Source organism: Mycteria americana, chromosome 13 (assembly GCF_035582795.1).
Source record: "Mycteria americana isolate JAX WOST 10 ecotype Jacksonville Zoo and Gardens chromosome 13, USCA_MyAme_1.0, whole genome shotgun sequence".
In the NCBI taxonomy this organism is placed as follows: domain Eukaryota; kingdom Metazoa; phylum Chordata; class Aves; order Ciconiiformes; family Ciconiidae; genus Mycteria; species Mycteria americana.
In genome coordinates, this window is record NC_134377.1 from 7,871,260 (window position 1) to 7,886,407 (window position 15,148).

A 15,148-nucleotide genomic window follows, 5' to 3' on the forward strand; every position below is an offset into this window, starting at 1 on the left:
ACATCTTCACGGTTGGAGCCTGGGAGACTGTCCCACAACAAAAACTGCCTGCAAATATTACCCAACAAAGCATGTATCATTTTTCTTGGAGAAAGTATGAGATAATAACACAGACCCCTAGCTACCTGTAACATGTGTGTAAAAAAAATTAGAAGCCAACGTATGAACAACCACAGATTCTGGTTCTCAGAATTCTCAGAACTTTAGCTCTTTGTATGAAATGAACACATGATGATCGCATGTAAAGATTGAAATCCTAGTCCTCAACTACAGGAAAAGAGGCTGCAAATGCAACCAGTGCAATGTAACAGATTAAGTAAAATCAGAAAGCAAAGAGGAATAAAAATTGCCCTATTATGAACAAAAAATTAAAAATTTAAATTCTGACTTTTGTAGTTCCCAGAAGCTAGGGGCTACTCTGTTTTAGAAAAACGGTTATCAACCTCCCCTGACAAGTGGCTTAATTAGCCAACAGAACTTCAAAATACAGTTGTTGAATTATCAGGTAATGGTAGGGTAGAAATGATTTCATTATATTTACCTCCCACCTCATGCCTAGAATCTTCCCCAAAACACACAAAGAAAGGAAGCAGCTGGTACTTGCTAAGGATGAACAGACACACTTCTTTAGCATGCATTTTGGAGCACGAAGTTTCAGTTGACGTCAGCAGAGAACGGTAGCTTGAGTGAAAATTCAAATGGCACAGAGCTGCATGGTCTGAACAGATCTTCTGGGTTGCAATACAAAGGTCAACAGGAAGGAAGGTTTTAATATTTGCAAAGTTCTTGATTACCACCTTGACTGAAAGTCTGTCTGGAAGTACCACCAAGGAAGCAAAAGACACATCAGTGATACAGTATTAGACCTGCATTCCTGTTAGTCAGCACGAAAAATGTTTTTCAAGGCTGAAACATAATAGTTCATACCCTAAAGATGTACCCGATTTCTCAGGTCAGCATGTGAACTAATCTTTGAATATCTACCTAAAGATTCTTTCCAGATTCTATAAACCATACAATCTCTGGCTAACAGAAGTTCCTTTAGCCTGTGCCTCAGAAGGTGCTCTCGAAAGTTTTTGAATATGACGGAAATACTGATGCCCTCCACTATGGCAAGGCACATTAAGCAGCCTAAACCAGAATACTCATTTTGTGTCTTTCAAACTGATGTGCTAAACTGGATTAAAAAAAGAAAGCCTGTTGTCAGCAGACTTAAATTCAGTACATGAGTGTCTGCATCACCACCAGAGGGTTTTAAGAGACTGAAACTAAGGACATGTTGAAAACCCTACACACTGGACATTTATTCAGAGTTTTATGTCTCTAAGAGCAGAGCAGAGAGTAAGGAGTTTGTGTGTGCACACACAGCAGAACTGACCTCCACCTATCCCGCACAACGCGATGACCAAACGTGGAGTTGTGGTGCTTACCTGGATATTTGTCACCATGTCTTCAACATACTGAGTACCCCAGAGAAGAACTTCCTTGAGAACTGAAGCACTGTATACCAGCTTTGTTTCCTTCTGGGAGCACTCCTAGCATGGCTTACTCTCTGGAAAAAAAAAATCACCATCTCTTTGAGACTGTGCTTTGGAGATACGCTCTCAGCTCGGTGGTGGGAGCAATGACTTCCCACAGTTCCCAGAGCAAGTAGCACGTCCCTGAAGCACAGGCCCAACAGAGGTCAGATTCTTGCATCTGCTCCTCTCACCACCCAGACTAGACTTTCCAGCACCCAATCTTCTCCACATTCTCTCTCAGTTGCTCCCCCTACATCGCATTATTTCTAAGGAATCTTATTTATTCCTCTGTCTTGATATGAAACTACCTGCGCTGCATACTCTCTCCAGTCTTTCCTCACTCCTCTGCCACAAATCACACCCTAGCCCCCTGTTCAGACCCAGTCTACTGCAAATCCCTTCATGCATCTCTCTCATGACATAAGAGGAAGACAAATATTGAAATCAGCTAGGGGTATTATGGGTCTTAACTACACATTTTCCTTCATTATGCTGCTGCAGAGTTCAACTATTTTGGACACCTCTCCTTACTTCTTACCTTTGCATCCATTTCTCTGAAGCTTGACCTTTAAGTTTTCTAGATTTATAAATAGGTGATTCTCAAGTCATCTATGATAACTACCATACTCTTGTATTGAATTTTATCATAAATTACAAAGCAACTTCCCCCTCTCTACATTTAATGTTAGCTTACATTGCAGCAACTAAAAAATGCTCAAGAAAATACCTATGACAACTTTTACATTCTGAAGATAGAGAGTTCCATCTTAAATCGTTTTTTTCCAAAGTTTACCTTTTGGTCAGATTTGTGTTTACATTTTATAAGCCATCCTGGAGCAATACACAAACAGGTAAAGTTTACAGAAGTTCTGTTTCAAACTCCAGCTGCCACATGCCTTCTCGTATCCCAGTTTCCCCTCTTCGTGCTCCAAATTTTCCTTAACTCTCCTCTCCAAGACCTATCACTTGACCTCTTTTTCAGTTTGACAACCTAGCATACTTCAATGGATTTGTTTCCAATTTATGACTTCTGCCCATGTGAAAACATTTTAAGGTGTTAGGGAAATTTTAGAGGGAAAGGAGCCAACTGATTCTGAAAGCACAGGTCTCCAAACAGGTACAGCCTCCTGTTTGTTTCTAGACTGTCTCCCCTTCCTTCAACATCAAGTTCTCAAGAAATTACCTCCACAGCCTCCTTCACGCTCTGCCCCTGCTTTGCAGCCACATTCACTGGGCAAAGTCCAAACATCACATCTAGTTTTACACACACTTCTTTTGTCAGGTCCAACATTGTAACAGATACCAGCACAATCTCTCCAACCTATTTAAAATGGAAATACAGGTGAAACCAAAGCCTCTGCTGCCACTACACGAGGCAAGGCTCTAGAACAGGCTGTATGCAAACGAACGTGATCTCCTTTATTGAAAGGCGAGGTGACTTTCTCATCGTACTTCAGCTTGTCTCACAGCAGGAACGGGATGCATTCCCCATTTCCTCTGACATCCCCCCCAGCCCCACAGGTCCAGGATTCTCTCAAGACCACTCACTCCACTTCTGAGCCCCTGGTGTAAGCAACGCGGCTCTTAGGGAGACACCGGCCATGCATCCTCTGTTACGTCCCGTCTCCTCGCTTGATGGCTCCTGAGCCCGGGTGCACCCAGGAACGCACAGGCAGACCGGCGTCACACTGCTGCATTACGCCATGGGGGAGCAAACAGCCCAGCCTGCTCGCCGGATCTCACCCTAACGGAGGATGGAGGTGGCTGGATTTCTGTTCCAGCAAAGTCATTTCCCTTTACGACGGTATGGAAATCATTCCTTTCTCCCTCTGCTGAACTTCCTCATTCACAGTATAGGGAAAAGATGCCCCTGCCCAGAGAGGAATTGAATACTTTTAAAAAAAAGCAGTGGCCAGTATTATGGCATATAAATCCGGTGCAAAGAGTTGTTCCTGAAAACAGATTAAGGTTTAATTTTTTTTTTTTTTTAAGAAAATATCTGGTGCACTGGGTTCTCCATTTCAGATAAAGCAATGAGTAACTGCACTGTTTTCAAAGTCTTCTATTACAAGAATTCAGCGAATATTGAGACCTTCTATGTTATCAGATGGGAAGAAACATCCAAATCCAGTGGGGAAAAAATGCCCTTCTTAAAAACAGCCACCTGATGGCAGCCTGTGGCTTCAGTCCTATTGTTCCAAGTGGCAACTGGCAACCATTTTGAGTGAGATTAGCTCTACACTGAGTCACCACTGAAGAATGTTCTGTAGTAGGGAGAATGACTTCAAAATAAAAAGCTATTCTTAATTCTAATGTAGCCCATTGCTGAAATAGTCACTGCGAATATTCTCATTTCACACACTGTGAAATTCTTCTTCCCTCTTTCAGCCTCAATTTGTTTTATTTTGCACAGCAAATAACCAACTTAGATGTAAACCAGTCTCCACAACTCAGTCCAGTGCACTATTCAAAACGCTTCGTCAGCGTACAAGGCTGACTGATGCACAGTTTCACTCACTGCTCACAGTCTATGCTTTGACATCTTGAACCAGAATGCTATTCTGGGCTCAAGAAATTATCAGTCCTTCGTTCTTTTCCATCTTTCAAAGGCATCTGTAGAAACTTAGCACTTGGTGCCTGAAGGATTCATTTGATATTATTTAAAGTCAAACTAACAATAACGAAAGTTTCTGAAATTCTGGAGACCTGATGCACTCCCCTTTCATTACAAAGAGGTTAATTCCCTGATCTAAGAGCAAAATTCAGTACAGAATTTTGAATACAGAACTGCAAAACTGAAATGTTTTACAGAACTGTAAAACAAAACAGCTTTCCTCAGCTTCTTCTCTAACACCATATTAATGTACATGCTTATCATACTACAGCACCCTATATATGGGGGGGGGGGGGGGGGAAGCAAGGTACCAGAAGTTTCTAAAATTTAAAATTTACCTAAGCTTTTTTGTCCAAATAATTTTCCCTGACACTGCTGTTCTACACATTCATTTTTATCTAAATTGTATAGGAATGCTAAGGCTGGAGTAGGAAGGGTTTCATACTTTAAGTGCGAGATTTAAGGTAGCCCAATTCAGCCTGAATTTTGGATACCTGTGCTGTATTTCAGGATACAACAACAGTTTTCCCTCCTTCTTTCCCCATCTCTTCCTGGATTCCTCCTTCCTATGGCCACTAATCGATCGCCTCATTTCTCTTCCAGACTACCCCTTCACTTCTCCTCTTCCACCCCACCCCCTTTTTTTCCTTTTTTTTTTTAACCCAGCTCCTGTAGCACTGGCATACAGCCCATGCTAATAAGTCCAGCAAAGCTTATTGGTTTGGGTTTAGTGCTGTGTATCTACTGTTGGCACACCTCACCACTGAGGTATGCCTCACTGATTGGGAAATTAATGGTGTAAACTGTACTCCAAGAATGCAGCAATGTGGGGCAAATGAGTGCTGTCTGCAGGACATTTCCTTCACATGTTAGAAAAATTGGACAGTGCAGTGAATGAGGTAAGATACTATGAGAAAAGAAAACACAGTGCTGTGGTTAAAGCAGCTGAACACTTCCCAAGAGACTGGATTGCTTCCTCTGCCACAGAGTTCCTATGCAATGTTGGGCAAGTCATAAAAACAGCCATACAGGGTGTGACCAAAAATCCAACCAGCACTGTATCCCATCTCCAATAGTGGCCAACTGCAGAAGCTTGGAGAATAGGAAAGGCAGAATAGATACAGAATGATTCTTCTTTTGATACAGCCTCTTAATTAAGGCTATCAGTGACTAAAAGACTTCCAGAGCTGGGACTTCACCCAGAACATTGTGTTTAATAGTAAGCAATGCAGCTATGTCCCATGATTTTGCCTAATCCATTTTGGATGACACCCATACTTTCGGCTTTTACACCATCCTACAGCAAGTAACACAACTTACTGCTTTAAAAACATACATTCTTTCGCTAACTTTAAAGCTGTTATGTGAATTTCACTGAGTATGCTCTGATAGTCCTTGTATTGCAAGGAATAGCCAATTAATTGTCCCTTAGTCACTGTCTCTACATCAGACTTTACTCAATGTCTCTTGTCAACAGCCTCTTTTCCAAGCTGATAAAATTCAGTCTTTTTCAGTGAGCGTCCCTCCACTACATGATGAGGCTGATCCACAGCTTGTGATCTACCTGTTCCTTTTTCTAGTCTCCCTTTCCAGTTTTACGATGCACTGACTTGAACTGCACACAACATTCAAGCTCATGGAGCCCAATGGTGCCCATGAGGTCTTCTGCTTTGCTCTCTGGTCCTTTCCTAGTGATTGCAACACTCTCATGAAATTTTCAGTGTTACTTCTACCAGGGTAAGGTTTTCGGAATACACTTTATTCTTAAGAAGGAAAAGAAATCTTAGCCACAACTTTGAGAAGCCTTTTGCTATCCCTCTTTGTTCTTCCTGGTGCTTGCCTCCAGCTTGCATTACAATTAACCAAGATCCTTCCCAAGATCAGCACTGATGCATAACGCGCTGTATATACAGCTGTGACTTGTTGGGGAGAATCCCTTTAGCCAAGGTCCTTACACGGCACATTCAGCCAGAGATAAACACAGAGCAGGGCCTGCAGAAAATGTGACATATGCAAAAATAAAAACAAGGTCAATGGAATCTGTGCCCGGTCACAAAAATAAACAGAAAACGCTAGGCATTGTGAAAAGAACAACCACACTTGCAAACACATCTCTGGACTCCTCTGCTAGGGAACTGCTAACTTGGTCCGTAATATTTAAATAACTGTTGGTGCTCATTTACAAAAATACATGTAAGAGTCCCTTCATTTCATCAGGTATTTTGGAAATAAATTAGTTATGTACCTATAGAAAGCTAATATATATTGCAAGCACCAAAGGCCACGTAAAAAAACCAGCTGTGTCAGAAGAGCTGTGGTTAGGATGCTTTGGTCACTGTCATACCGTGTACGGCCTCTGTCAGGTAACTAATAGCAGACAAAAGTATTTATCATGAGTCTTCAGACAGACAGTCTGGCTCAAACATCCTCAACCATATTTTGGCTTCTTTCTAGTACCTAATATCACAAGACAGCATTACCTTTTTTTTCAGAGCGCCTCAAACCATCATAGCTACTGTAGTACTAAAATAATGCATCACTGACTTCAAATCTGCCTCTTACTGCCAGAACAGGGAGTAATTTCAGGCCCAGGAGCCTCAAGTGAGTAAAGTTTTCTTGACATTAAGGAGTCAGCCCCTTACCCCGCCATCCTCCCTGGAAGGATGCCAGCCCAGTACTAGTATTCAACTCCCTATTTAATACATTCACCCAGATTAACAGAAGTTTTCTGTGCAAGATCACATCACCTTTCAGTAACGAACTTTATAAACTAGCTTGCTATGCTGGAAATTAATACTGTGCACTGTGGACACATGTTTGCTGGTACTTCAGCTGATAAGCTCCTCTTGCTATCCTCTCCCAGTCCAGAAGAAAAAAGCCAGGACCTCCACCACACGTAATGCTGTTCACGTTAGGCTTTAAGGACGCATTTTGTCAACAGCCTAAAGTAGTATGCTTTAAAACATGTGTGTGGAGGAAGAGCTAGAGGAGGAAGTTCTCCCTCTCTTCCTCCCCACCGACCACTGTCACCTGAGGCACCATAAGTTCTCTTCCCCAGCATCTTCAGGACGCGTTTGAATCAGGCCTGTCACAAACGGGACAACAAATGAGAGACCATCACCTCTAATCAAACATGACAGAACTCACGATCCCAAAAATAAAAATACAGCCATTCAAGTAAACTTCTCTTTGCATGAAGAGGTGACAGACAGAATTCCGGGATTTGTATCTGCAATATTGTTGTTCAATACAAAAAGTTAGCACATTTTCTCCTAGATTAATATTCTTTTCCAGTTTCCTTAAACAAAAGAAAATTTGAATGAACAAATCAGACATTGTCGTTGACAGTGGTACAGCTCAGTTCCTATATAAACTCCCTCAAGCTGGAGCCTGAGTAAAACCTGTTCAAGATCAAACTCATCTGCTCACTATCATCATCAGCTTCCTGTTCATTCATCAGTATATGAATGGTTACAATAGGGCCATCGAGACAAAAGATGGCTTCAGAGGGAATGTCTGACAGAGGAAGAAGTTACATCAGCCTAACGCTCCTTTGTTCAAAGAGCTCTGAACATTAATAGCAGCTAAAGACCAGGCAGCTGCTGCACAGAATTAGAAAGAGACAGAAAGAACAATTACTTCCTGGCAACGTTTTTTCCCCTGCAGCTCAAAAAAACCTCTACAGAACTTACGCTGAACAGTAAGAGAATGAGAAAAATTCTGGAGATTTAGTCGTCTTCCCTCCATTCCTGCTAGTGCGCAATTTAACTAGGTACCTACCAGACAGGCCAACGAAACTGGTGTTCTAGACCTCCTGCACTACACGCACCACCTCTGACTCCTTTGCTACCCAAAAATAAGGACAAGTACAATGTCACAGTATGCAGCAGCCCTCATGAGGCCCTCAAAACCAAAACAGATCTTCCCTGGGCTCTCTCAAATTCAGACAAGCAAGCTACAGGCGAAGTAACAGACTGGAAAAAAAATGTGGAAGAAAAAGCCATCGGGGGCTCTCCTGTATTAGTTGATGCTAATAGGAAGTCCTAAGCCACAAGCTGGTAGAGCCTGGAAGCATCTACTGCAGAATTCTCACCATGTGCTTGCTCTAATCTTACATTCCTTCACAAGTATCTGCTACTGCCTTCTGCCAGAGAGTCACTGGAGCAGAGGAATTTTTTGGTTAACTTGGCATGGCAGTTGTGTTAATTCACTTGGTTGCATGAATCAAAAGGCCATGGATACTGCTGACAGAAGTGGCCGCACAAACTCAGTAGATCATACAGGAGATCAGTTAAAACCTCTTTTTTCATTCTATTGCTCACTAGAAGCAAAAGCATGGGAATGCCATACTGATGGCAGAACCCTCCAATTCATCTTCTATGGGTAGAGAAACCTCTGCTTTAACTGCTGTCTGCTACAACAGACTGGAACAGCCTGTCCCGCACATCTCTGGGTGGCATTTCCAAAAAGGAAATATTTTAAAGAGGATGCACAAATTCCCGGAAAGTCATGGTAACTGCTAGGATTCCCACCCCAGAATTTTTCTCTAGCCTCTCCATATCATGAGGGGAAAGTGCCTGCAGCAGTAACAAAAGTACATGTCAGAGCCCATCTCAGAGCTCTGTAAGATGTGCAAATTTCCTGGTGCCTGAAGGTTTGGTAACCAGAAACCAAAATCGGAGTATTTCAAGTGTATTGAAGCTCTCTCTACTAGTGTCAAGTATCAAATCAGACACATCTGTGGAAGGAGCATGGCAGAAGAGAGATTCAGGGGGGTGGAGGGAAGAAGTTTTGATGCCGACCAGCAAAACTGTGAGATTTCCACATGAGACAACATAGGAATGCCAGTATCATCCCACATACTCCACAATAAAGAGGATGCATCCCTTTTTGAGCAGGGACCTCTTATTAAGGTAATAAACTGATTTAGCAGGCTATAAATGTAGCTTCAACACCAGAATGAAGCATGAAAGTCAACAGTATATGCAGTCACCTTTCCCTCATGATAGATTTTCAGACTTCAGAGTGCCACAGTTTTGGGTACTAATCTGAACTGCACTGCAAATAGGCTTATGGCTATGGGGGAAGGAAAGCTGGAGATTTTGCCAGATAGGAATAACCACTGTGGTTTCTGGCATCCTGGAATACATTTTGAGACTGAGATAATCCCATTAGATCTTTCTCCTAAAACAATCAGTGAGCGAAACAGTGCAGAACGGTGAAGTCATTTTTCAGTTTCAGAGTTAACAGCTTCCCAAAGTCCAGTGGGCGCAGCTCTCCCTCCCGCAGGGATGGGCTCAGGCCCTCTGCCACACTGACATACCCTACCTCTGTCCCAAGAGCAGATGCATGCAGACTTTGCTCACCATCCAAGCAGAAGAGCTTGTTCTGCCTGAGCTCCAAACACGTACAAAATCAATGCAACTACGTTAACTAATATATGTTGCCTCTCTGGTAATTCTTATTCATTCAGGCTTTGTGTCATGCCCACAAGGTCACATAGGTTTTGGGTATCAGACTGTGCTAGCTCAGGTCGTCTGCAATACACTGTACAGACACACCTTTGGGCGGAAAAGCTGCACTACCATGCCCTAGCTCACAATTTCACAAGCTTCCCTTTGGAAAGCTGTTTTCTATACCTCACCTTTATAATCAAAATGGAGGTTCAGAAACACGCTTCTGCAGCTGCAGCGTATAAAGAGAAGTGAGGTTTGCAAAGGAGAAGATTGGAAACTCCTTCCATCCCTGCACATCTGTTCCAGAAAAGTCACACCTCTCCTTCCTCCTTTCCACATACGCAAAGGGGGAGCACAACTCTTTCTTTCCCATCCACAGTTTGTGCCTGAACAAGCCTGCGCTTTTCGACAATGGATAAGGCTTATCACTTCCCCTCTAACTCCACCTTGCCCGTGCTCAACTTCTTTTCATACAAATCCCAGAAATTTTTAAGTGGAGTTCTCAAGAGAAAACAAAATAGTTTCCATTTTAATAAGGAAGGCAGCCTGAAAACAAGCATTCCTTCCTTTGCCATTTTCCTACTTCATCCCACATGGACACCACAAGTGAGAGAATACCACATGCGGAAGTTGTGCACAGTAAAATAAGGAAAACTGCAAGTTTGCAGTTACTTCAAAATGCGGCAGCTCCATGCTGTCCATGAAAACCTCCTATATACTCAGGTATCCCTGCTCTATCTCTGTGGCACACGCTTCACCTCTCTAAACAAACAAGGACTGTCTTTGTGTCTTTGTTTAAATTAAGAAAAAGAAAAAAAAAAACCCAACCTGTCTCACAGGCTGTGATTACATCAGCAAGAGCGTTCTCCTTTTCTCTATCAATCCTGCCTTACTCAGGCTTTGAAGAGCCTCTGTGTGCTGCTGCCATGTGCTTTGATCTTTCTATTTTATGCCCCAGGGCCAGCGCTGATAATATCTGCTTTGCCTGCACAGTTTTGGGAAAGGCAGTAGCACCCATTCCTGTCCAAGAGCAGCTTTGTTAACACACTGAAACAGCATGGGTGCCCCTGTGACCCCAGAGAGGCAGACACATAAAAACACACAGTCAACGCACATACGCCACTGTAACAACATTTGGACAGACTACATTTTTCCCCCTGTTAAAAAGTACTTGAGTGTGATAACTTACTCTTATTCTTTCAGCTATGCAAAGCAAAGTCACTGTATGCCAGCCACACAACCTAGACACTCAAGAGTTTTGCGTTCTTGGTTCTCTAGACTCCATTTTGTTACGGATATTTAATAATAATACAAAGGCCCATCAGCCTTCTACGTCTCTTGTAACATAGAAGTGGGAAACATCCTTGGCATCAAACCAAAGTGTGTCAATTATCACAAATCATCCAACACGGCAAATGGACCAGAGGTCTTCCTTAACTCCTGCACTTGCAAAGCCATGCAAAAGGACCTGCACAGCCAACATGTAAGGAACCAGGCAACTCCGCTTCGCAACCACAGATCTAACACAGGTAGCAGCTTCTTGAAAAAATAAAATAAAACAAAATATAATATCCCAAAAATCCTGTTCTGGGGTCTTTTACTTTCACTTCTGCCATGGCGCTAACCCTCACTTTCTAGAAGATGAATGTGTTGGGTGTAGATTGTAAGCGAAGATTTTCAGCACAGCTCTGAAATGAAAGCAGATCATCTTTTCTGAGATTCTTAGGCCTATATTACTATACATTTTCCTTGGCACTTGAACTGTTAAATGGGAAAGCAAGGTACTTCAGGTATTAATAGGCAAGCATTGCAAGGACAGAACCCTCTATATAACTCATACAACAGCAGAAATCCTAGAGGAAAATTCTACTTATTTTAGCAATTAAATTCTTGCCACTTTTTGTGTTCAGAAAAAAGGCAGAGGTAGAAAGCTAAAGAGTGAGTGGCAGAGCAGCAGGGAAATAAACCTGGAGATCCTACCAACAGCTAAGTGTCGGATCCTTAAATGAGTGAAGAAGAAGGGATAGGATTATTAAGGGCAGTTAAGATAAATTTAACTTGAAATTTGGAGATCTGACATACAGCACTATCATCATCTATTCAACAGATACAGCCAGGCATTTTAATGTTACCCCTCATTAGCTGGTGGGTAAACTACTTTTGATTGTCCCTTCAGTGACACTGATTGCTAAAAGGAAATTTCTTTTCCTCAGTTTCATATAATGGCAACAACAGTATCTCTCAGATTCAGATCTTCCCAAAAAATGCATATAAATTTGCCAGGAGGCAAAGTATTACCCTAGAAAACCGGAGAGCAACTTCAGTTAGTCTAGTTCCACTGCTGGCGGTGGCAGGAAACAGCAAGTGCACTGGAGCCCGGCTTGCATCAGGTTTCGTCTATGAAAAGATTTGCTTTTAAGAAGCTCCATCAAGCAATGTCATTCATAATTATGTAGCATGCTGTATACAAGAGAGAAGAAGGCTTCCTGCTGTACAGCACTACAAACCTAGGGGCTTTTCTTACAAACATGATGTCTTCCCAGTTGGTTTCAGCCATCCAGGGCAAGTGCCAGAACTGCCATCCTCCCATCAGCTGTTTTACTGCTAAACTGAGACTTCAACATGTCTAAGGTATGGCATCAGCTCTGAGATTTCACAGGTTCTAGTAAACTGAGAAAAAATGGACTTCCGAAAGCTCTTTCTAGAACACATTGTTCAAAAGAGTTTCACCTCCTTCCCACCACTCGGTGGAGGTGAATCTTTCTCATCCCAGACAGCAGCAGCGTGTACTTCACTATCAGATCAAATCAGAAGCAGCCAAGGAACTTCCAATAGGACCCCTATATTTGGCCTGCCTTTATGGGAAAGGATATTTTTAATCTATATTTCTTGCAACCTGTCCCAATCCAAGAATTTTCCAAGAACTAAATAGCATTTGAAGAATTTCAAAAAGAAAGCCTTCATGCTGAGACAGTGGAGGCGAGAGTGAAAGAAACCCTGACCTTCTCTGCCATCTCATACTGCAGTTGCAGGCAGCTGCCTGTTCCAAGCTAAGCCCACTACAAACTGTTAGCTGCAAGCCCATTCCAGGTTTTACCCTTAGCCGCTCCTCCCAGTACTTCAAAGGAAAAGTATTTTTGTACAGCCCAGCAAGGAGTGTAAACTGCCCAGCTGCTTCCAAAGCAAGATGATTTAACCCTTAAGTACCCAATATGCTATGCCCTCAGCAGGGGATGTGTGTGAAAGAAAAAAAAAATTCACTAGGAGGCTGAAAATTAAGTTTGTTGTGTTAATGACTTAACTGAAAAGTGATATACCAACAGTCATCTTCCCATTTCCACTCCCTCTTTTTTTTGAGGGGAGGAAGAGGGTAGAGAAACTAGAACTTCTCAAACAAGTTTATGAGAGTCACACAGATACTTTCCATAACACATCAGAATTCTGCTTAAATGGCTAGAAGACCCCATTTCTCTCAGTAATGTAGAGTCAGCATTAAATATCTAAATACCTTCTCAAGCTGGACCCCCAAAGGATCCCACAAATTCAGCACTTTGCTGCAAACTTCAGTATATTAACTGCCCCCCTCAGCCTTCTACGCATTCTCACAGTAGTGATAAGCTGAAGGACAGGCTTCCTCACAAAAGAAACCTCAAATAACTCTTTGCAGAAACTCTTAAAATGGCCTGGATGTCTTTATGCTGGGAGACAACTGGAAAGGTAGAGGAAGACGCTAAATGATGCTCTTCTTATCGGAAAATGGGATCAATAAAATGCCTTTTATTCTGGGGTTCCTCCTGAAGTTTGAGTTTCTATTATTTCCCCACCACTTGGCACACACAACAAGTGAACCGTTGCCCACCACTTCTTGTGTTCCCTTGGTTCTCAATTTTGTTTCAGGCCAAGATGGTTCACAGCCAATTGTACACAAGCACTTACAACTAGCCTTCCATCAACACACAGAGACCCAGGGAAAGGCACTCATCTTTAGGTTAATCGGTGATGGGTAAACTTTGATGTCAAACAAGCCACTTCCTTTTGTCTGACATCAGCATATGCACTCAGGTATTTCAACTACAGAATCTGCAAAACCCATTAGGATTTACTGGATCCAAGCTTCTTTTTGCTTGGTTATTAAACAACAGAGGTTGTCTGTTACTTACCCACAAAACTCCTGCTTACAGTGAGGCTGTCCATGCCATTTTTCCAGTTATGCTTTTATTCTACACTTTATTTTTTGTGCTGGAGCTTGTTTGACTTTTGTATTTGTACAACGTTACACTCAAACTAAAGCAGCATCTTCTTTACTAAGGCACATCTGTACTCAAAACACTTAAAACCTGGGCAGATATGCTGCCAAAGCCTTCATCCAGATTACAACACAGTGTAGGATATATCTGTATTTTTAGTTTGGACATTTTACTTCTGAAATCAGTTTCTTCTCTCATACACCTAGCTGATACTTCAAATAACTGCATCTCTGTTAACAACACATAGAATTAGAGCTCAGATACATTTAACTCCTCCTTGCTTTGTCAGTTGTTCCGCCACATCTGCAGCATGGGTTCATTTCGGGAATGCAGCAGGTACATAAAGCAGGTAAGTCCCTTCCTCCAAAGGATAAAATGAACAGCGTGTGCTGCAGCACGAGCCCTGGTGGCACATCGCCATGGCTGCACCATTGCCAGGGAAGGGATGGATAAGTGGGTAGAGCACAGCGTTCATTTCTTACCATCCTCCAGACTGAACGCTATTTATTCAGAACGTATTACAAATAGTTTTAATAATAAGGATTCAGAATTTGCCACAATAAATAACTGCATGCCAGTTAGCTTCCCACATTGCCTTCTGTCTGGTGGCATTAAAATTTCTCCTTTCCTCCCCCTCCTTTTCAGCAGCCTCACCTACTTGGAGTATAGTCCCAAAGCTCTAAGAGCAGGAGAGAATGATCATTAGGGAAGTCAGGGGTGCACATGTGGAAAGCACAAGCAATAAAACACCAAGGGGTGTGTGCATGTTAAATGCGCATACTTTGGGTGTGCTAAGGAATGAAGTATAGCCGAGTGCTTTTGCCCCAGACCTGCATTTGCTGAACGGAGGCACAGTCTGGAGTTCTGCTCCTAAAACTATTAGAATCTTTAACATTCAGCCCATGAGCTGCCTCTTCCCCTTTCTCTGGGTACGGAGTTAGTCTCCAATAACACTTCAGTAGCTAGTTCAGGCAACTACAGTAGAGAGACTGCTGTTCTGGCACTGTTCTTTGTGGGGGTCCTTGTGTCTTACGAGTTCAGAGGATGTCTTTAGACTCCCCTCCCTGTGGGTAATGGCTCTCCTTCCCACACTCCAGAGGTACAAGCAGCAATACTTGCTAGGGAGCACTGAACTCTGAGCAACATCCCCATCTCTCCTGCTTCCCAAGCAGAATGTTGAGCACAGATAGCTCTCAAACACAGTAATTTACAACTGAACAGATGAACTAGGCAGTGTAAGAAGCTTGTTCAGGAATCACAATCAGTAGAAGGGGGTTTTTTGTCTGTTTTTTTTTTTTTCTTCTGGTTGTC

The 15,148-nt window shown here is 42.5% G+C and overlaps 1 protein-coding gene across 3 annotated transcripts in view; it reads right to left on the bottom strand.

Annotated features, from left to right (window-relative positions):
- Nucleotides 1-15,148, bottom strand: part of ZNRF3 (zinc and ring finger 3) — a 100,529-nt gene that overhangs the window by 62,028 nt on the left and 23,353 nt on the right. Inside the window, exon 1 of one of the 3 annotated variants that reach the window (XM_075515774.1) lies at nt 1,431-1,602. The exons of the other annotated variants lie outside the window; for them this stretch is intronic. Within the exon in view, the coding sequence (XP_075371889.1) occupies nt 1,431-1,448 (18 nt within the window). The 5' untranslated portion in view covers nt 1,449-1,602. Of the gene's footprint in view, nt 1-1,430; nt 1,603-15,148 lie in introns of those variants that run through there. 3 annotated transcript variants of the gene reach the window in all.